The following is a 22,518-nucleotide window of genomic DNA, read 5'->3' as shown; positions in this document are numbered from 1 at the left end:
ATCCATAGACTCGCAACTCCTATTTCGGATACCGGTACCACGCCAACTCCTGCTCCTTTAGCATTGGAGCGGCGAGAACACTCGGTGATGACTTAGACGACGACGACGACGACTATACGGCAGCAACTCATGGGCCCGGCAGCGGCATGGGGCTCGCGGGCTTGTCGTGTAGGGGGTCCTCGGGTGGTGGGTCGGCGGAGGGCGGCGTGGCACGGCGGCGCGGCTGGGGGTTACTGTCGAATATCTAAATTTGATCCTATCAACGATGTAAGAAAGTAATGGAAATTCGCACGACACAAGAATTTACGTGGTTCGGCGACGGAGATGTTCCGCCTACCTACGTCCACGGGGAGATGAGATCCGTTTCACTAATAACGTAGAAAAGTGTACAACGGCTTTTTCTCACACCCTCTCTATATCATAGAGACCCGTTTTGCCCTAAATATATATAGCGAAACCCTACATGGCACAAATTACAAAATTGCCCACATAGCCTAAAATATTTAATTTTTCCATAGAAATCTTTCTATAATCGAACATAAAACGCCTCTGGCGGCTCGGGGGCGCTGCCCCCGTAACCCTCGCCGGGGCGGCCCCCCGGACCCCCGCCCGCTCACCGGGGAGCGGGACCCCGTGCTGTCCCGGTCGCGGGGGGCCTTTCGGAACCGCCTCATAATCTCTTGGATAACAGAATACAAGACATCAACCTCAACGATTCTGAGTCTGCGGATCTCGGGTTGGCATGGCCGATGGGTGGAAGGACCACGAGTGATTCGTGGCTAGGTGGCGACGATGAGGATGGACGGCGGGTCGGCGGTTGGCTCGGGCGGTTGAACAAAGGGGCGGCACAACGAGACCTCACCGCGTTGGAGCAGTGACAAGAGCTTGGGTGGGGCGATTATGGACGGTGGCCGGCCAAATGGAGAGGGGAAAAGAGAGGGGCATGTTAAAAAAAAGAAAAAGAAAAAAAAGAGTAAAAGAAAAAAGAGTGGCTTTATTTATAACGTGTGCGGCTAAAAAGAAAAAAAAAAGTGATTCATGTGCCTTAAACCGGTAAATTTTTTTAAATATTACTTAAATTGGTAAAAAAAAATTTTGCCATATTTTGGAAAAAAGTCCCAATATATCCTACTTGACCTATAACTCATTGACTTAAACTTTTGAATAAATGTTGATCTAATTGGGTATGTTGACGGGTTTGAATTTTGGCTCCTTTTTGGCGAGTTCTCAAGGTGGTATCGAACTTTTGCCGTGTGCTCCAACACTGAGCTTCCGGTCAATCCGCGAGCTCTCTCCAACCACCAAATTAACAAACTGAGTATCGATTTTGTTGGCCAAACCCCAAAGCGATTAGCTCAAGTGAAGATAAGGAAGGATCCTAAGTGCTGCTCATTAAACTGATTCCCCTTTTACGGTCTGATCACTGAAAATTTAAACCAACTTCACCTATTCACAGGGTCACACACTCCTTTCAGTCTTCTACTCGAGCTTCAACTTGGTTCGAGGTCATAAATCATTTGACCATAACTTCTTCCTTTCACCAAAATCAATTATCTATCTGTTAAAGTACATTACAAGTGTCAAAATTTATGTACGATGCTCACTTTAGTATCAAAACTTTCAAAACGATCACTTAAGTGTAAATTTTTTTTAAAAACACTCACTTTAAAACCAATTTCGATTTTCACCGACATGGCTTGTCGGAAATCCGATGTGGCATATTTTTTTTTATTAATATTGAAGTTGACGTGGCTCACCAAAGTTGGTACCAAAGGGAGCATTTTTCAAAAAAATTTGACACTTAAGTGTTCGTTTTGAAAATTTTGGTACTAAAGTGATCTTTTTTTTTTTTAAATTGGCACTTAAGTGATCATTTTGATAGTTTTAGCATGAAAGTGAGCGTCATATATAAGTTTTGACACTTGTAATGTACTTAAGATTCTACCACTCATACAATTTCTCGAGAAAGGGTAGATTCGACTTACCGCTAGATAGGGTTCGTCCTCGTTTTGTCTCTAACAGAATGCATGATCCGAGCTGGTGGACATGGTCACGGCGAGCATCATCTTCCGCGTCGACATTAATGGGGCAGTCCGATCGAGACGACAAGCACGGTGGCCTGCGGCAGAGAATGGTAGTAGTAGACTTAGATTGAGAGCTTGAGTGTATGGGTTGTGCGAGACTTGAGTGTTTGAGACTTGAGTACGAGGGAGAGTATGCTAGTTGTTGTGGCTGAGGTATGAATTTCGTAGTTTTAAAAGTAGAGGTATGTTTATTGTACTGGGGTGAAAATTCAAGTATTTTTTTTTTCATTTTACCCAAAAAGTTATATATACCTTTCAATTGAAAAAATGGAGTCGCTTAAATAATAGTTAAGTTTATATACAAACAACAAAAATCGACTTAATTTTTTTTTCTAATAATGATTGGTTAGGACATTTTCAGCACCCGACAAATCCTCATTCGGTGTGACAGTACTCCCGTCACACCCTAGTTAATTACTGGGGAGTCGGAGACACTCGAGTTTGTGCTTTTGAGGATCGCTCTCTCTGAAAGAATGCGCAAGTATGGTGATTCAAATCTAGATCTTAGGTGAGAAAAACGAACATGACCCGGCATTATATACGTAAGAGAAATATCTGCTTTTAGGGATTTCAGAATTACAGTCGGTTAAGAGAAGATATAACAAAATGGAGTTTTTATGAACTTTATATACCAAACCTCATTTGTTTGACCCTCCATCTGAATGGGAGTGGGCGAGGAAAGGCAGACATGATTGGTCGAAAACTAGTAATCGAAGAGATTCATAAATGTCGTGACATCTATTGATAACGTTGGATGACTAGAGGAAAGTTGATCCCCTTTATTTATTTTCAGAGAATGATGTTCCTTTAAGAGTTAGCTGAACTATCAGCCATCTTCTATTTTGACCTCAAAACTAGTTAGGCGCGTAATGTCAATTTCTGAGACTTCTGCGTATTAGACCATAACTACATTTAACGACTGGAGATTCTACGTAAATTTAAAGTGGCATTATGACATGGAACAAGAAAAGGAGGAACTGATATTGGATTCTTTTCAGACTCTCATTAACTTTACCTAGTAAACTACTATTGTCTATAAATCAAACTATGTGGGGTTTAATATAGAGTTAAGTTCATTTTTAGTCCTCTAAGTTCTAGTGTTTATGCAATTGGGTTCTCTAATTTCTATTTTGTGCAATCAAATACTCTCAACTGTTTGGTTGGATTTGTGCAATTTGGTCCTCTACGTTTAGTTTTGTGCAAATCAAATCCTCTGACTTTCTTAATTTGTGCAGTCAAGTACTTTGTTCGCACACTATTGCTAATATTGTCAAATTAGGATTTATTTTTCCTTGTTTTTCCCGTTTGTTTTTTTTTTTGGTAAGGAGTTTTTCCCGTTTGTTTTCTGCTCACTTGGAGCCAAATTAGCACCACGTGTCACTTTCTTTCACATATGGAGGGCCGTTTCATTAACTAATTCGAAGGTTTAGTTAAAATGGCTGATTGAAGGATGTCATTGCACAAATCGAGAAATCTTAGGATTTAATTGCACAAAATGAAACTTAGAGGACTGAATCGCACAAATCATAGAAGTTAGAGGAATTGATTGAACAAATTTAAAGTTGGAGGATCGAATCTCACAGACGCTGAAATGTGAAGAATTAAATCTATACTTAACCCTTTATTTCGTGATGAGAAATCCTACAATGGAAGCACCTCCCTCAAGAAGCAAAAAGGAGTTGCGGCGCTTGACCGGATAGATCAATTTTCCCGGCAATTCATCTCCAATTTTGCATGGAAAATCCAGCCTTTCGCCCCACTTTTCGATAGATAAATTCTGCTTATTATGAATATTCGAATATGCAATCTAGAACCCAAATAAAGTGACCTAAACTTGAGATCGTTTGCACTTTATTTTCAATGGAATCAACCTTGGATGATGTCTCTTGCATATGTACCCATTTCCGTTCCTCAACTACTAAAACAACCACATGGAGTGCAAATGCCTTAGATTAATTAAACAATGCTCTAATCTAATATAGTTTTATTTTTTTAAGTAAATTGTTTGTGGTCTCACAACGTCAACCACAGTTCTAAACAATCAATCTTAGTGCAAATGTCATTATCCAGTTTAAAAGATTTTAGATAAAAATCACAAGAAAAATGATACAAATAGTCTATGAACCTAATATGCAATATGGTCCCTAAACTTTTGACTTGTCTAATGTAATCCTTGAAATTTTGGTATGTGTTCAATTTAGTCACGGGAAAATTACCAAAAAAGTCTTAAATCTATTGCAATTGTGTCAATTCAGTCCTAAACCTTTTGCATTTATGTCAATTCAGTCATTCCAAGCAATTTTACCTAGAAATCATTGACGTGGAGTGGCTTGAGGTAATGTTACCAATTTTTATTTTATTTTCTTTCTCTTTTTTTTTCCTTCTTCTTCCAGCCAATCACTAAGCCTGGCGATTGGCTAGAGGTGAGGGCCGACAAAGCTCGCCCTCGCCGGTGGTGGTGGGGGCGAGCATCGCCGGCTAGGAAAGAAGAAAGAAAAAGAAAAAGGAAAGAAAATAAAAGAAAATAAAACTAAAAATTCCAAAAATACTAAATTATCATAAAAATTTGGCCATGTCAGCATTTTTGGACAAAATTTGGCTAAAAGAACTGAATTGGCATAAATGCAAAAGGTTTAGAAAATGTTTAGGACTGAATTTACAAAAAAAAAAAAAATATTTAGGGCTGAATTGGTGTAATTGTAATAGATTTAGGATTTCTTTCATAATATTCCCATTTAGTCACTAGACCATAATGAAATTTTCATTATTGTTCCAAGCTTTAAATTAATAGAAGGATTACATTGAACATCCTCATATAGTTCAATGACTACTTTGAATATATACAAAAAAATGCAGGGACAACATTAAACAAATTAAAAGTTCAGATAACACATTGCATATTGACTAAAATTCAGGGACCATGTTAAATAAATTTTAAAGCTCATGAATCACATTACATATTGAGTTAAAGTTTAGGGACTATTTATGTCATTATCTCGGATAACAAAGCAAAAGGAACATTTAGGCAGAATAAGACAATTGACCAATATTTGTAGATTCAATGCCCAATTGGAGAACTTTTCTCGGAAACAATTACGTTTTCGGGAGCACACAAACGACATCTCAACGAACTGGTTTCGTACTTTGCATAAATTTCATGCAAGATCGGAAAAGCTGTCAGGGATACATTTATTGTTTTTAAGGTAGGAAAACAGAAATCAATTGAAATAATCCGCTAATTTTATCGATTGACAAGCATATATAACCATTCAAACCCTATTTTCAGGTAACACAAAGTAGGTTTTCCAAGTTTTAAAAACCATTTAATGTGTGTTTTAAGACGAAAACCAAACACCACCTAAATAATCATGGTCTTGTCGGAGGCCTTCATGGACGTGACTGGTGGAGGGCATTTCGTACTTTCCATCAAAACAAACAACTATAAATCGCCTGATGTATCAAGAGAAATGCATCATCCTTTAAGGATAAAACTTTCCCCGGACAATTCCTCATATAATAAAGTGAATCAGTCCAGATAAAAAGGGATTTATCGGCCCCGAGTTCATCCTCTATCGACCACTATATTATGTGCTAGGTATAATTGTACACGAAGAAGATCGTCCTGAGTCGACATATAGTTTGTTTTTGAATAGTCTTTTATGCATGCATCGAGAAAGACGGTCTGTCGCGTTTTGCAGGGTGATGGTCTGCTATTCATCGCGTAACCATTGCTTGGGAATTGGATAACTTGCTCTTCTGGTCCCAAAAAAGTTGCGGTCTTTTAAAACACTACATACTTTTTAGAAGGTTGTTAAGATTAGGTTACCTTGACCAAACAAAAAAAACCTTAATGACCATGGCCAACCCACCTACATATTAATGAAAAATCGTTATTATTAAAATCTATCAGAATTAACAAATTGTGCCATGTAATTACGATCACGTGGATTGTCAGTAATGTGTCATATTTTCTATCATCGATAAAACATTTCATGACGTTATACGTGACATCATCATTTAATTACGTGAACAGCAATTTGTGAAATCGATTTTCCTAATTTTATATATTTTTGAAACTGATAGCTATAAAATTTTCTGTCTTTCCCTTCAAAATAATTCTCCATATGCTATTGCTATGTTTTCTTGAACTCGTCTTATACAAACAAGCTTATATAATTACTAAGTCATTGAGTTAAACTAAATTATTCAATTCCCTCTAGCATAAAATGTCTGCAATCTTTTACAAATTTATCTAGTTATTGGAACGAAGTGGATTTGCGAGGCCGACCCAATTTCAAACTCGAAATAGTCCTCAATGAAAATTGAACCTGTCCCAAATCCGAGTTGGGTTTCCAAATAGGAACTCCAAGACACCATACTTTAATATGCGGGGGAGTCTGAAAATGAACATAAACAATCAGTGATTACATATATCCAACAATTTTCTCTCATATTCTTTTCCAAATTTGCTACGTGCCTCTGTATTCTCTAGGTTCTGGTTGCCAATTGCATCTCAATGAAATGCGGCGGTAAAAAAGGCGCGGTAATTCACAAGGAATAACAGTGTCATTAGCTTCGAAGCATCCCCAAAAAACCTATCTCAACTTGGTAATTCAAGAAAGCATGCATGACCACAGCCCAAAGCAAACACCTTAAGAAGCATTGCATAAACATGGCAAGTTGTAGAATGGTTTTAGCATAGCATGATAATCCACTGGCAACCTCCATCCTAGAGTGTATGCAGGTGACAACTAAGAGCTTAGTAAAGTTTCCTTCAATGGCGCTTCATACAGGCTTATGTGATTCAACGTTCCATAAAAACACTTTGCATTTGGAAGCATAAGGAGCTAAAGATGGCAATCTGGTTTGTTTTGGTATATTTGATGTGGTAAGCTTTGAGCTGTATTTACTTCTTCTGGGCCAAAATACTTAAAACTCAATTGCACTCAAATAGTGCTCCTGGCATCAGACTATCAACTACCCCTCTAGAAGAACAGTGCATAGAATTAAGGAAAATCTGGATATGGATTTACATGGCATCCATCAAATTTTTGTAATAACATAAATGAGAAACGCTTAGAGGATAGTACCGTCACTTTTGGATATGGGTTTATATAGCATCCATCAAATTTTCGTAACAATAGAAATGAAAAATGCTTAGAGGACGGTACCGTCACTCTGTGAGAAGTGACGGTACCATCCTGACCACACATCAAATGTTCTACATGATTATCAAAATTGAAGAAGTGTATTACTAAAAATGGCTTGAACCACATATTCCCATATGTGTGATCACGAGGGTACCGTCACTTTGTGGAACGTGACGGTACCGTCCTCTAAGCAACACCCTAACGCATATATAGTAGGCAATATTCAATCAAATCTCAACAACCATTAGAGTTCATATGCATTAATGTGGATATGGGTAATCAGATTTGGAGAGAACATCCTCTTTTTGGCTCTCCCTTTGTACTTTTTGGTAGGGAAAGTTATCAGAAAGAACAATGAAGAGCAAACCCTCCAAGTGCTATAAATTCAGGCCTCCATCTTAATGAAAGGCATTAGGAAAGCAGTCTTTGCACTAGGAGAAATGTCTCTTTTGCAGAAAAAAAAGACCTATAGAATTCATGCTCAGATCACTATTTAGGTTCTTGATTTAAACGTAGCACCATTTTCTTAGAGAGAGAGAGAGAGAGAGAGAGAGAGAGAGATGATAGAAAATTAGTTCATGGGCTACTGACATGAAAGAAAGGGTCAGTGGTTCTACAGTTATGAACGCATAAGCTATAGGCTTGATTTGTCTTGCGAACCCAACAAAAGTGACTTCTCATCCACAACCCTAAACCAACCCACTTTCTTTATTTTTCTGTTGGTGACGAATTCTTCTTCTGTTCTCTCCCTACTTATCTTCTTCAGGGCTTCTCCGGATCACTATTTGGCTCTGTAGAAGCCCCGGCAGTTTGCAATTGAGCGCAACTTGGATCGATGGACAATTCCAGAGCTAACAAATTGGCCGGCGGCAGCGGCGGTTCTGGGGATGAGGGTAAAGCTTGCACTCGCGGACACTGGAGACCAGCTGAGGACGACAAACTCCGGCACCTTGTCGAGCAATATGGAGCGCATAACTGGAACGCAATAGCCGAAAAGCTTCAAGGAAGATCTGGTATACCCAAAATTCGTGTCTGAAGTATTTTCTCTTGAAAATTTTGTACTTTTAGGGTTGGCGATTGGGTAATATCATTTTCAGTCCTGACCATCGAATATCCACATCGGACCAACTCCAGAATTCTTTTTGAGAATCTTAAATTCTCCGAACAAGGAAACGTATGAACTAATCAACCAGAAACTTAGTGATAAAACGATCGGATATGAATTGACTGCATCTTGAATTTTTCGCATCCTTTTTCCAAATGTGCGCATGTGTACCATTACTACCGATTATGTTCCGTAAGTTTTGTGCTATTAGATTGATTGATATTTGAGAGAAAAGGGTTTAGATCAAGGCCCTGCACGTATATTGTTCATTTATTGTATGGAATAAACTGAATTGTTAACCTTTACCTGGGGGATCATGGTTCATTGTCCTAAATAGGCAAGAGTTGCAGATTGAGGTGGTTCAATCAGCTGGACCCTAGAATCAACAGAAGGCCTTTCACAGAAGATGAAGAACAACGGCTTTTGGCAGCGCATGCCATTCATGGAAACAGGTGGGCGCTAATAGCTCGACTGTTTCCAGGTCGAACCGATAATGCCGTGAAGAATCACTGGCATGTCATAATGGCCCGAAAGCAAAGGGAAGAATCAAGGTCAGTGCCTGCTTATAAGAGGAGTTACCAAGATTCGCTCATTGAGTTCCAGGGTTTCCATGGAATTGGGAAATCGGCATTTGTTGTGGAGCCTTACTCTAACTACGGGTTGGAAAAGAAGAAACATGGACATTTCAATTCTTCTTTGCTTTCTTGGCGATTCACCCCATCCATGTCGGCGGCGATGGCTCCGATGGCATCACCCTTGGTGGAATACACCCGAGGAGAAAAGAGAGACTATAGTGCTTCTGGGTATTGTGATTGCCCCAGCGAGGGCTACCAATCCTTGCACGATAATTTGCCAAGTTATGGTGCACTCGCCCTTCCGAACTACACAAGTCCCATTAAGTATCCGAGACATGGAACCGGCTATGAAGCGACTCAAATGATCGAAAAAAACAACGGCGATCTCCGTGACAGTTTGGCAAATGCAAATGTGATGGCCTCTGGGCGAGGAGGAGGAAATGAATCGACGACGACGCGCCAGAACGTTCCCTTCATCGATTTCCTTGGTGTAGGGATCACATCTTGATGATTATGTGACTGAAATTAGTTGTAGCTCCTAGCTAACTTATGACCTTTTTTTGTTCCTTCATTGAAAACGTGTCTTCCGAAGTCACATTCTGTGTAGCATGGAAAGGAATAGCGGAGCTTAGAGCCGGAGAACATAGAATACTCTTTCATTGTTCCTGAGAAATCTCCCATTTCAGTTTAATTTAGAGCAATGGGGAAATAATTTTAGTTCTTTCAGTGTTCTCCACCATTTTGGCCAAAGTTCTTGGCAACCTTCGAGCTTCTTTGTTTGTCCACGTGACCATCCTCACTTAAGTACGATATTTTTTGGCCTATTGTAATAAAGGCAAATCATCAAAGTGCTCACCAACCAAAATTAAAATAGGAAGACCAAGTCTTACAAAAAAGAAGAAGCAAGAACTCCAATAGGAGGAAAAATGGGAAAGCTCGAATGGAAAATAAATGTTGCCTTTTACTTTTAGATATGTTGCTGCATTAGGTGGAGGTTTCCTTTCAAGTGGTTAGCATCTGCATTTCCCCATTGCTTATGAACAGAAAAAATAAATAAATAGAAAAATCAATGTCGAGAGCAGTTACATTCTTGCAACTTTGGTTTATGTATGTACTGCTAAGTCTGCCATTTAGTTTATGTTGAATTTGGACTAGCGGCGCCCCCCCATGCCAGGTCGACCCAACGCGGTTGACCGAATCGAATAATTAATCCCATAAGATACTTGTTGTATGATGAGTTTGGGATTAGTAATGCTGGAATTTGAGGAGATCTAAGATTCTATCTCGTCTGAAATTCCTTCCCAACATGCCCAACAATCTTATCCGTTACTTGATAATGTGGCCCTTATGAATGCAAATATGAAAGTGTTTGCATCGAAACGTGCATGAGAGGGGGTGTGAGAAGAAGGCAATGCAAGAACTGTTTTCATGTAAAGACGCTATCCTCGTAAAGTTCGCTTGTTTCGAGAAAAATGAATGATTTAGAAAATAGTTTTTTAAAAACCGATGCTTGCATCACTTAAAAAAAGGAATGGACAAAAAAGAAAAAATTCTTCATCCACAAAAAAGTATGGCAAAAAATCGTTGTGGATAACGAAAACATTTATCATTGAATAAATATTTCAATCGGTACAAACAATCATCTAAAGAAAAATATATTCCAAATAATTCATTTTTCACGAAATAAACAAAATAATTGATTGTGATCTAAAGGTATACTCTGTCCCCGTGATTACACTCTGTGACCATGGATCCAGAAGCAAAAGAGAGCAAAAGGAGATCATGAATGAACCTTATTCATGAACTCGGGGAGTTCATGCCAGATCGGTTCGTGTGATTTACTCGACGTCGAGGTAGGCGCGCGATGTGCTCGATATGATTATCGATGTGAATTTATTTTGATCGATGCCATCCGTTTGTGCTCCAAATGACTTCGATTCCAAATTCAATCGAATTACTGCGCCTCTGTTTGATCTAACTTAACACGGGTTTTGGACACTGTCAAAGAGTTTGCTTTTGCCACCAAGCTCTTGTTGATAAGACGTGAGATTTGATAGGTAGTAGAGAGACCAATTCAGTAAGTGGACAGGCATGTGGGAATTTTGGGAAAAATTGTCAACAAAGGCTTAAATCTTTTACACGTTTATCAATTTAGTCCTAAACTTTTTAAATTTACCGTTTTAGCCATAAATCTTTTTACATCTTGCCAATTCAGTCCTATTAATAGAAAACCACCGACATGGACGCCATCGGTTCTATGTGGCACCCCCGACACCGACATAGACAATTTATAATAATATTTTAAATTTTTTCCTTTTTTATTTTTTATTTTTTTGTCTATCTAGGCTCGACCTCTGCCGGCATAAGCCGAGGGAGGATGAGGCCGAAGGGAAAAAGGAAGAGAAAAAAAAGGAAAAAGAAAAAAAAATAGAAATATTCGCAAGAATATTAAGATATTATCATAAATTGTCTATGTCAGTACCAACGGTGTCACGTAGGCCCGTATGTGTCCACGTAAAGGGATTTCCGGCTAATAGGACTGAATTGAAAAAATGTAAAAAGTCTAGGACGGAATCAACAAACTTAAAAGGTTAAAGACTAAATTGGCAAAAGTGCAAAAGATTTAACTTTTTTTTTTTACAATTTTCCCGGAAATGTTGTACAGCACCAGAACTCTCATAATTTTCTAGGATCAGGAAATTCGTATTCTTTGTTGAGGATTGTTGAAGTACATCTATGGATTTAAGAGAATTCTAGACATATTATAAAGTATCAGGTTATTGTTTCAAACCGTGTTATTTCTTAGGACAGCTAGTTTTCTTGTTATAAAATTAAAATAGCTAAACTCCTTTGTTACTTCCCTTCATATACATGTTGTTTGTGCATGGATATCCTTTTGACCGCAACACATTAAAAAGTTAGGTTATTAAGTAAATATGTAGTCTTCGAGCATTTTCTCTCACCTACCATGATGTTCATCGTTCACAGTCCTTTGCTTTTCGTCCAGCGATTTTCATCCTTGAAATCGTCTTCAAGAGTAGCACCATCATCCTCTGCTTGTCACGTCTCAAATTTGCTCGGATTATCTCCCAGAGCAGCTCTATATCGTGAGTCGTTATCTTTCCGTTGTCGTCAAGGGGTTTAGGATTTAGGGTTTAAGTCTCCAATGGCCTCATCCACGTTTTCGCCGGCATTATTGTACTGCCACAAATCGAGCTTCTTTGGCCTTTAGGTTCATTCTGCTGAGCAATTTTTTTTTTTTTTTATCATGGTCATTGGTTGAGCTTCTCCATCAAAATCAGCACACAACAATGCTTAACGTGGACGTTATTCGTTGTGGGACTCTATTTTCATCTGCGAGTGTCATCAATGGGTGAAGTCGCCGTCAAGTGTCTAGGGAGCTTTGAGCGCCAGAGTCCGGCATACCTTCATTCAGCAAGCAAAGATGAGCGCCGTGAGATAATGCGGTTTAGTTTGTCGCAATTGAAATTAGCTTTTTTACATGAATGCGATTGTCAAATCGGGTGAGGACTTGGATTACAATATTAGCAAAGATGTTAAAGTAGTCAATAGTAAGAAAAAAAGCCGGGAATTTTATCGAAAATCTTATATTTCCAAGTCCGACGCATGGAAAGTACAATTTGACATATCGTTTTGGGAGCATCCTTCGATGTGGTTGGTCTGATATTATAAAGACGACGGTGCTTCGCATGTCATTTTCAAATTTCTGCGCGTATCTCCTTTTGGGTTTTGGAGTTCTCAAGTGAGTCGTCTCATCCCCCTGTGCGGTTCGGAAATTCTCATGTTATCCATACGTGGCATTCACAGTACGTGAAGAAGAATGACGTGACGTGAATTTGCTGAGAAGAACACTATTTTTGGAGCATGTTATCATGAAATGTTGTCCAAAAAACTAGTGATCGTTCCATACGTAGCCTCGTGCATTTTCAAAGTAGATAAGTATCTAATTTGGTGCGCCGAGCGCATGGCATTCTCATCCACCCAAATCAATAGTCGAGCGTCCCTTATTGAAGAAGAGGTGGGTTCCTAAACAGGTTCAAAAGACTCGGTCCCAGCAGGTTGATGTTCTTGATAATGATCAAAAGCTGGTTCTCCTAAGACTATTGACTCTTGTGATGGTGCTAATTTATAGTAATACTTTTTGTTGCTGCTGCCAACGAGGTGAATGTAGAGGTTGGACATGTTTCTTCTGATGATTTGCCTGAGTGAATTGATGATGTTGCTATGGCTTCCATGGAGGATGTCTTGAGAAATTATCCCTTCTGTTTACTAACATTAATATCGTTAATCATGCTGGGAAAAAGCAAGGTCTATAGAACCATCTCCCTGGTTTGGCAAGGAGCGTGCCTGTTCCTTAGTTGTTGGCTGGAAGACTGTCAGATTATCCTTGATCCAAGCAAGTAATGCTGGTGTTACGAACATTCCTGATTTGGATTGTTTTAAGGAGTTCCTTGGTTAAATGCAGAGATTCAGGATTTGACCACTACAGGACATTTCTTCATCTGGACTGATCCCAGGCCTGATGGTTTTTGGTGCTTGAGAGCTTAATAGAGCTCTGGTGAATGAGGCTTGGATTCTGCAATTCCCTCACTATAATGCTGATTTTATTGATCGTACTGTCTCAGATCATTGTCCGGAACTCATTACGATGTTCTCTGATGATTACCACCCTTCAAACACTTTTAAGAATATTATTTTTTGGAGTAAACATCCTGATTTTATGAAGACTACTCAGGATTCTTGGAAGTGTGATAAATCCAGCTATCCCATGGCAATCCTTTATGAGAAGCTAAGGAATGGTAAGAAGATCTCAAAGGATTTGAACGAGCAACATTTTGATCAGATTTCAGTCCAAGTTGAACATACTCATACCCATTGGTCACCCTTACAACAACAGATTCTTAGTAGCAGTCCGATGATGGGCTTCTATCTGAAAACTTTAATGCTCGAGCTCATCTTTGAAAATTGAAGCAGCTGGGGAGTCTTTTCTACTACAGCAATCTAGTATAACTCGGCTTAACCTAGGCAATTATAACTCTAGGATGTATTTACAAAATTGTAAAGGTGAGGAAATCTGGTAATTCTCTGAGATTTCTGTGCAAGGTACTAATGTCATGAGGCATAGAAATATAGTTGTTGTGGCTGTTGATTCGTACAGGAATTTGCTGGCAATATCCACTCCCTTCTCTGGATCACAAGAGCTGCCTAAGCTTATAGAGTTTCAGCTGTCTGCAGAGCAGCAACATTCTTTGTCTTATCATGACGCAGCTCAAGAAGTTACTGATGTTTTGCGGCCAATGAGTGGAGATGAACCTCCTGGTCCGGATGGATTTTAGCCCGATTTTACAAGCATGCTTGGTCTATTGTGGGGCATGATTTCTCCTCTGCTATCTTGGACTTCTTCACCACATCCAAGCTGCCAAGGGGGGTCAATACTGCTGCCATTGCTTTAGTTCCAAAGGGCCAGAATTATTTGAGGATGACTAACATCACCTGCAACAACAAGTGCATAACTAAGGTGTTGGCTAATAGGTAGAAGAAATGCTTCCTGCATTTATTAGTACTAATCAATCAGGTGTATAGCGGACAATGTGCTTTTAGCACATGAACTTGTAAAGAATTACCGCAGGCTATGGATTTCTCCTCAAGGGATGATAAAGGCTGACTCGATGAACGCTTTCGGTGCAGGTAGTTGAGATTTCTTGTATGTTTGTGTGACAATCTATTCAGGTTCCTGCTCAATTCATTTCTTGGACTAGGGCCTGCATACCTTCATCATACTTATCAGTACTCTAAATGGAGGGTTGGAAGGATTCTTTAAAGGAGAGAAAGGGTGGAGATAAGGAGATCCTCTCTCACCTTGCTTGCTACAGCCATGGAGGCGCTCTCTAGAATGATTGACTTGCCTGCAGCCTAAGGTAGAATTGAATATCATTCTTGCTGTTCAAAGGTGAAGCTCATACACGTAAATTCTGCAGATGATTCCTTCGTAAATAAGGAGGCTTTAGAGGAGATTCTGTCACTGTTTCAAAAGTTGCAAGCTATGTCTCATTTGAAACTCAACCCTGAAAAGGAAATTCCAGGGAGGCTAAGTGATAGAGAGTGCACGCCCCTCGTTAAGAAGATCACTGCAAGAATGAGCACCTGGACTTTTAACCACTTGCCATATGCTGATAGACATGAACTCTCAAGGCTGTGGTATATAGCATAGTTAACTATTCTTGGTGTCACATCTTTATCCTTCCAAAGACGATCATATGATGGCAGAAAGAAAGTGTGCCGCTTATCTATAAAAGGCCCAGATTGACTCTGCAGGAGGTGCAAAGATAGCCTGGGAGGATCTGTGCATGCCAATATGTGAACTTAGGCATAAGGCAGTTGGGACTTCGACATCTTGCATGTACTCTTTAAAACCAGTGGAAATTGTTTCTGCAGTCTGGTTCTATACGGGTTGCCTGGACATCCCATTATCTTCTTGGTAAGGTCTCCATTTGGACAGCTCAACCAAAGGGACATAATACTTAATCCTTGGTGGGAAATACTGAAGTTGAGGCATCACTTGAAACCTCATGTTCACTATCTAATTGGTGATGGTAAATCTACATATTAGCAGCTTGATAGATGGCATCCACATGGGGTTCTGTCTGAAGCATATCCTGATGAGAGCCACTTATGATTCTGGGAAACCTTCGCGTGCTAAAGTCGAAACTGCTATCCTCGCTCAGGTTCCGTAAATTCAGACATAGTTGCTTTCAAAGGTTCTAAAGGTGGAAACTTTACACAGGTTGATGGTGGGAACTTGGTCCGGATTCAAAGACCCAAGGTTTCTCGGTGTAAGTTGATTTGGTTAAGATCCAAATGTTCCTGAATTGGCAATCCTTAACAAGTTGCAGAATCTTGAAAGGAGGGAAGTGGAAATCTGTTGGTGAAGTTATGAAGTTGAGCTCAGCAGACGTGTTTATCGGATTCGGTTTGGTTACACTAGTCGTCGCATCGAACGCTTTTATCTCGTCCATATCCCAAACGACATCAAACGCGCTGTCGTGTTTGGGCTCCGACCGCTTCCCTCGTATTTCGAGGCGAAAAGCACTCCTTTGTTTCACTTCTTCACTCCATCCAGTGATTCGGAAATGTCCGCGACGATAATGGCAGCTCACCGGACCAGCCTTCCACTCCACTCCACATCCAAGCCGAGCCTCAGGCGGAGGCCGGCCAATCCGACGGTCAGGATGATGCAGCAGACGCGCGTGCACCGGCTGATCGAGGATCAGGGCATCGTCCTGATGCCCGGTTGCTACGACGCGCTCTCCGCCGCTATCGTCCAGAAAGCGGGCTTCGACGCCGGCTTCATCTCCGGCTACGCCCTCTCCGCATCGCTCCTCGGCAAGCCCGACTTCGGCCTCTTGACATGAGCTCAGCTCCTTAGCTTGTAATTCTCCGCTTTTTTGCATGTGAATTGGGTTGCGAATTGGTGATGCTAAAGTTCGATTATTTGAGCTGTTTCTTCCGAATGATTTCAGGCCACCGGAAATGGCCGCAACTGCGAGGTCGGTCTGCGTGGCAGCTCCGTTGATACCAATAATTGCGGATGCAGGTGAAGTTGCTTGCTCCTTTGCGGCATACCCTACAGAATGTGATTCTTGTAGTTGATACCCCTGATGTTTGGGTTGCTGAGAACTGCGTCACTTGATCTGCATTTAGCATGAATTGCTGATTGCGTAATGCATGTTCCTGGGATACTTTGTTTATGTAGATTTAGATGTTAAGTGCTTGTTGAAGAAGAAAAACTGCCAAGGCAAATCCTTTAAAAGCATAAACGAATAGAGGAGGCCCAAGAGCATGATTTGCATTTTCTCTCCTAACATTTTCCTTTGCAAGCAAGCCGGTGCAGTGAGAAAACCTAGGCACATGCTAACTGACCGATCTTCTTGAGTGAAAGGAACGTTGAATATATAACAGGAGTGAAGAGGAATTGGATAATTAACCTGCCTAGTTGAAGCATAATCGAATTTAGTCCAGGTTTGACTATGTGGTTCTTGAGCATTTAAGAAGCATGGACAATTTGAGAGATAACATAAAACAAATAATTGCCAAAGTGCTCTACATGTTGCCTGTCTGCGGAGGAGCAGAAGATGAGTCTGGTTATGAAAGAGAGGCAAGTAAAAATCGACTAGTAAATTAATAATTTGCAGTGACATCTCTCGATCTGCATAATGACATTTGCTACGGTTGGACATCTCCATTTTCAAGAAATATAGCAGGATAATTGGATACAGTCCTGTGGTTGCTTTCAGCAGGAGATCGACTCCTTTATCCTCTAAAATAAGGGGAACATTTATAGGAATCACTGTTTGTCCCAATTTGCATGACACTATACTTCATTGTGATATCTGGGTGCGATCTTTGGCTTGGAACTTTCAAAATTATAGACTACACTCGTTTTAAGTTGCAAATGCATGAAGTAGGTAAGAAAGAGATCAAGAAGATATGTGTGATTACTGCTGCACTGCTGCAGGTTAGGGGAAAGCTACCAGTTCTGTTTCTTGTGCATACTTTGGGAATGTGAGACGTTGCTGAAATTTGAATTTTCTATCTAGTACTGTCCAACCTTCTAATTGAATCTTTTCTCTTTTTTGGGTTTTTGGCTGTTCTTATTATGACTGTTTTACTCATAGAAAGAGATTATCATTGTTGTAGATACTGGAGGTGGAAATGCTCTGAATGTTCAGAGGTAAAAGACTTGATAGCAGCAGGAGCTGCTGGTTGTTTTCTAGAGGTACTAGCTTCAACTGAGAGAGATTCAATGCTGCTCCTTTCATGTATCTTTCAGCCTTTTCTCTTCATTGCTCACTGTATGGCGCTAAAGTTCAAATATAAACTACCAATTCCAAATTGTAAATAAGTCAAGTTTACGATTTCAGATATGTTGAATTTTATTCAGTCAAACATTCCGAGAAAGAAGTTATTATACATGCATTCCTTGTTAGCGCGTTCTGGGTCAATTGTCATTTTTTGACATATTTGTTCCTGAATTCTGTCTGACAATTGTGCATCTACTGATTTCCAACTACTTCCTCTTCAGGATCAAGCATGGCCAAAGAAGTGTGGTAAGTTTATATATCTTTCTCATGGAGTTCAGGCGTGTCCTTTCTTCCTTTATGTTTAGCATGTTGATAAGTGCTGTCATTACTGTCATTTTAGGGCATATGCATGGTAAGCAGGTACAGAAGTTTGCTCTCGGTGAATATGAGCTGCGATTTTCTCTTTCGAAACTCAGGAACATAGATACGTGTGAAATTGCGACGTTTTTCAAACTGCCTCCTTTACAGGTCATACCAGCTGAGGAGCATGCTGCTAAAATAGCATCTGCGAGGGATGCTATTTGGAATTCTGACTTCTTCCTCGTGGCTAGGACCGATGCACGTGCAACATCAGCGAAAACCGGCTTCTCTGATGCCATTGCAAGGGCTAATCTTTACATGGAGGTACTAGTTGACTGATCGTCTGCTTCTTGTCACAGTCTAGCATTGACTGAGATTCTGTTTGTGGTGAAGCAGAACTAAGTGAGAGTCACATAGTCTTGCTGTGTTGAGAGACAAGTTTATATTCAATATGCAGACCTCTTTGTTGACACTATTATCGCAATCGAACCATGACTAGATTTTAAACCCCAAATTAATCACAACAAATAGACATTTTAGTTTGTGTTCCATTTGTCTCTCCTCTAACCCTTGCACTCTCGACATCCATGACCGCCCTTGACAACCGTGCTGCCCAACCCCCCTCCTTCTCTTCCCTCTCTTTTCTCTCTATCCGTAACATGCCATTAGTAGGTAATCTTATGGATGAATCCATCCAAGGGAAGGTATACATTTTTGACTGGTTGAAATATGGCTTGTGAAGTCAAAATTAAAGCTTTTTCAAGTGGAACTGAGGTGATTGAGCTCAAAATTGTTTACTTCAGGCAGGGATACAATTGCTCTTCGCTAAAACCACGTCAAAGATCTTTTAGTTTCACTTGATGGCTAGAATCATCAAGAAGGAAAAGGGGACAAAATCGGAGCAATATATCCTAACTGTTCACATGTTTGCATGATGATTTCTGTCAAAATTTCATTTTACTATGCTAATGCGATCATCATTTCTTAGCATTCACCGAATGGACAAGCTGTTTGGATAATGTTTGTTGGTTCTTTCAAGACTCTGCAAGATGGAGCATAGCATTACCTCCTAAGATTGACGGAATTTTGTCTCAAATGAATAATTTTAATACGTTCTGTTTGGTTTCTTAATTTGTGTCGCTTACTGCAACAAAACTTGCAGGCAGGAGCCGATGCTTGCTTTGTGGAGGCACCAAGGGATGACGATGAGCTCAAGGAGATAGGACGGCGTACGAAAGGCTACAGAGTATGCAATATGGTTGAAGGCGGACTCACGCCGCTGCACACTCCTGAAGAGCTGAAAGCCATGGGCTTCCATTTGATTGTGCACCCGCTCACGGCGCTCTATGCTTCGGCCCGAGCCATGGTCGATGTCCTCAAGTCCTTGAAAGAGAAGGGAACCACAAGAGACGACCTCGACAAGGTGGCTATGTTCGAGGAATTCAACCAGTTGGTCAGCTTGGAGTCCTGGTTCGAGCTCGAGGCACGGTACTCAAATTTAAGGAGTGCCGTTGGAGTAAATTCGCAGTAATTGCCAAAGCTGAAAGGAAATCAAATATTTGCGGCTTCACTAGAAGTCCAGATTTTGACAGGAGAATGACCCTCGCATTTTGCATAGTAGATGCACCACTTAAGAATGCGTTAAGACTCTTCTCAATATGACTGCTGTTGCTAAGCAAACTCCATAAGTAAGTCTGGCTCTCTAATGGCCGAACCACCAGAATGCGAAATGTTTCCTGAATGATTTCAGCTTATGGGTTCGATCCGAAAAGGCTAAACCTCAAAAAAGTCGTCCTAAAGGTTACGAATTTAATCGGTACTAATTAGTAACAATTCTCTACAAAATGGTAGACAACACGACGACCACGAAACGCAAGTGCCTTCCTTCAAATGAATGAAAACATAAGCTCAATCAAAATGAAACGCATGCCATCATTTTTAGAAGATTGGGAGGCATAGCAGTGCAACATCAAAGATCGGTCAGTACTTTGGATGGAGAGAGGCAGAACCCGCCATGCCACAATTAATGCTGGCCCAGACCCATGACGAAACTTTGCAAATCGGATTAAACAACGCACGAAACATTGAAGTCTCTGCCTTGGGGGGGGACAGCATTTCAAAGATCACGGGCGGAGACATCTGAACTTGGCCATGTGATTTGTGGACGCATATCGCAGTGGGGGTTGGACCGTACAAGATAGTGGAATCACTCACCCCACTTCAACCGCTGCAGAGATCAATCTTCGAGAAGAGCCACGCCAAGGCCCCCTTTCGGCACGCGTTTCTGTTTACAAATCGTTTACAAAAAAAAAAAGTCAGACATGGTGGCTCCGTGGAGTAGTTTTGCCATGATGTTCTTGACCATTGTCCCTTGAAAAAGGGGGTACGATGTCCCCTTTGAGAATTACCTTTGTTCTCTCGCCTTTTTGGAGTCCGGAACATACATTGCGATCGAGGTTTTTCGATTAAAGACGACGGGGCTCTCGCGCACACGCATGGACGATTGCCTTTCTGTCGCTCATGTAATCAGAGGGAATTGAATACGGAACACCGAGTTAAACGGTAATTGTCAAGTAGTCCATGAAAAATCACATCCATACGTTAGCCGTCGTTTGAATATTTATCTTACCGAATAGTAAGTATTTCATATAACGGTTACATTGCGTGGTAATGACATATGAAACTACAAGTCAATTAATGGGGAGATGCGCAATGCTATCTAGGACGAGATTGATAATGACGATTTGGCTACAATCCATCATCACCGGTGGTGTAATCATCAGATGAAAATCAACTATGGTGTAACGATAGTCAAGCGGGACCACTTGCCACTTTCCCTTCCTCCAAACTAAATATATAAAGCCCCCTCTAAGCCATCCTTCACAAGAGCATACCCTTCTCTGCTAAGATCTCTGCGTCCTCCTTCAGTTCGTTTGCTTTTCCAAAGGATGATTTCTCAGGGAAGAGGCAGTGCATCTCGAGCCGCCGCGTTCGCTGTCACGCTAATTTACCTCCTCGCTCAAGCCGAGCACGCTCGGGCAGCGACCTACATGGTCGGTGGCTCTAGTGGCTGGACATTCAACATGGTGGACTGGCCCAAAGGCAAGAGCTTCAGAGCTGGTGACACTCTCAGTAAGACTTCCCCACATCCATCTAGCTATAGCACATTTGATCCCATCCTCAGAAACATTGGTTGTGGTTTTTTGGGGAAAACTTTCGCAGTATTCAAGTATAACCCGACGATCCACAATGTCGTGGTGCTGGACAAGGGCGGGTACAACAGTTGCCGGACTCCGAGGGGAGCGAAGGTCTACAATTCGGGCAACGACCGGATCAGGCTGGCCAAGGGTCCGAACTTCTTCATATGCAACTTTCCCGGTCACTGCGAGTCGGCTATGAAGATCGCTGTGAATGCAGCTTGAGAGGATGAGAGGATCACTATAAGCTGACTGCAATGGAGAGCAATAACGAAGCATAATAATGCTCTGGGTTCTGAATCCCTCTGTCTCTCCCTCTCTTTGCTTGATGTACAATCTACGTATAATGAATCAATTGTCAATGTGCTTGGCTTGTTTTGCTACTGGTGTTAAATTGGAAAAACAAAATGGATCCTAATCACAGGAATTGGATTGCCAGCATCAATTCGCAAATCTGAAAGTTACAAAGAGTGCCAAAATTCTAAAACTTGAAAGGTCCTTTTGGGGTCCTGCGGAACATGAATTAGTTCTCGAAAGCTTTGTTCCCCGGATTTCTAATGTCATGTGCAATCAGTGTCTGGAAAAATTGTAGGATCCTATGCTCCATTTTCGTGAAAAATAATTTCCAGGAAAAAAACACATTTTCTTTTTTGCCGTAAGAAAAAAAACACATTCAAAAGCGGGGAAAATACTTTCATCATTTCAAAAAGAGGAAAATATTTTTTTCTCGTCTTTCCTCCCTCCTTTCCTTTCCTTCACTTTACTTTTCTTTTTAATTATTTAAAAAAAACTGATTTAAAAAAAAAAAAAAACCTTTCACACTTTTGACAATTCAGTTCTAAATTTTTCCTTCATTTTCGATAATTTTCCCACTAGCTTTGTTAGAACACACTAATGAAATTACATAGGGAAGATACTCCGAAGAAGTCCAGGGCTTTAGTAAAGAATCATTTCCTTAAGGGTCTTGCTAGTATAACAGTGTGATAGTATAACAGTGGAATGTTGGGCATAAGATCAATGGCGGGTTCCGCCATGATTGCAAAATATTTTTTGCCATTCATGACCCTTGTGATTAAAATTATACCGTTATATTATTACATCGTCGACTTCTCAAATCTCTTTACCTAATCACGCTTTCCATTATCAAAATCTTAAGTAGAGCATCCAAGATTAGGGTTCACATCTGCCTCAAAAGTTTTTCCAATATTCAGATTGTCCATTGCTT

At 40.5% G+C, this 22,518-nt stretch overlaps 3 protein-coding genes across 4 annotated transcripts; all 3 read left to right on the top strand.

Annotated features, from left to right (window-relative positions):
* The first annotated feature begins 7,768 nt into the window (after nt 1-7,768).
* On the top strand, nt 7,769-9,501 carry LOC115750768 (transcription factor CSA-like). 2 transcript variants are annotated; one of them, XM_030688326.2, is made up of 2 exons: nt 7,769-8,247; nt 8,677-9,501. In XM_030688326.2, exons 1-2 carry the CDS (start codon nt 8,070-8,072, stop codon nt 9,420-9,422), a joined length of 924 nt encoding a protein of 307 aa, XP_030544186.1. In that variant the 5' UTR covers nt 7,769-8,069; the 3' UTR covers nt 9,423-9,501. The 2 variants fall into 2 exon arrangements, with proteins under 2 accessions (XP_030544186.1, XP_048130165.1); XM_048274208.1 differs by lacking the exon at nt 7,769-8,247 and adding an exon at nt 8,269-8,531.
* Nucleotides 9,502-15,819: 6,318 nt separating this feature from the next.
* LOC115750766 (carboxyvinyl-carboxyphosphonate phosphorylmutase, chloroplastic-like) lies at nt 15,820-19,867 on the top strand. The gene is given in 8 exon segments (XM_048274222.1): nt 15,820-16,343; nt 16,456-16,529; nt 17,633-17,665; nt 17,668-17,711; nt 18,018-18,042; nt 18,137-18,156; nt 18,265-18,420; nt 19,259-19,867. Coding segments are annotated over 8 exon segments (999 nt in total). The 5' UTR covers nt 15,820-16,065; the 3' UTR covers nt 19,628-19,867.
* Nucleotides 19,868-20,965: 1,098 nt separating this feature from the next.
* On the top strand, nt 20,966-21,593 carry LOC115750769 (basic blue protein-like). Its single transcript, XM_030688327.2, has 2 exons — nt 20,966-21,228; nt 21,319-21,593. Exons 1-2 carry the CDS (start codon nt 21,045-21,047, stop codon nt 21,516-21,518), a joined length of 384 nt encoding a protein of 127 aa, XP_030544187.1. The 5' UTR covers nt 20,966-21,044; the 3' UTR covers nt 21,519-21,593.
* Nucleotides 21,594-22,518: the final 925 nt, after the last annotated feature.

Source organism: Rhodamnia argentea, chromosome 2 (assembly GCF_020921035.1).
Source record: "Rhodamnia argentea isolate NSW1041297 chromosome 2, ASM2092103v1, whole genome shotgun sequence".
Taxonomy (NCBI): domain Eukaryota; kingdom Viridiplantae; phylum Streptophyta; class Magnoliopsida; order Myrtales; family Myrtaceae; genus Rhodamnia; species Rhodamnia argentea.
Note: the sequence above shows the minus strand (reverse complement) of the source record. Positions and strands in the feature narration are given on the sequence as shown.

Bases quoted from the DNA above. Each gene is read 5' to 3' on its own strand.
- LOC115750768 (XM_030688326.2), top strand. From the start codon at position 8,070: ATGGACAATTCCAGAGCTAACAAATTGGCCGGCGGCAGCGGCGGTTCT. The intron at 8,248-8,676 runs GTATACCCAAAA...TGTCCTAAATAG, and splicing joins AAAGCTTCAAGGAAGATCTG to GCAAGAGTTGCAGATTGAGG.
- LOC115750769 (XM_030688327.2), top strand. From the start codon at position 21,045: ATGATTTCTCAGGGAAGAGGCAGTGCATCTCGAGCCGCCGCGTTCGCT. The intron at 21,229-21,318 runs GTAAGACTTCCC...AAACTTTCGCAG, and splicing joins CAGAGCTGGTGACACTCTCA to TATTCAAGTATAACCCGACG.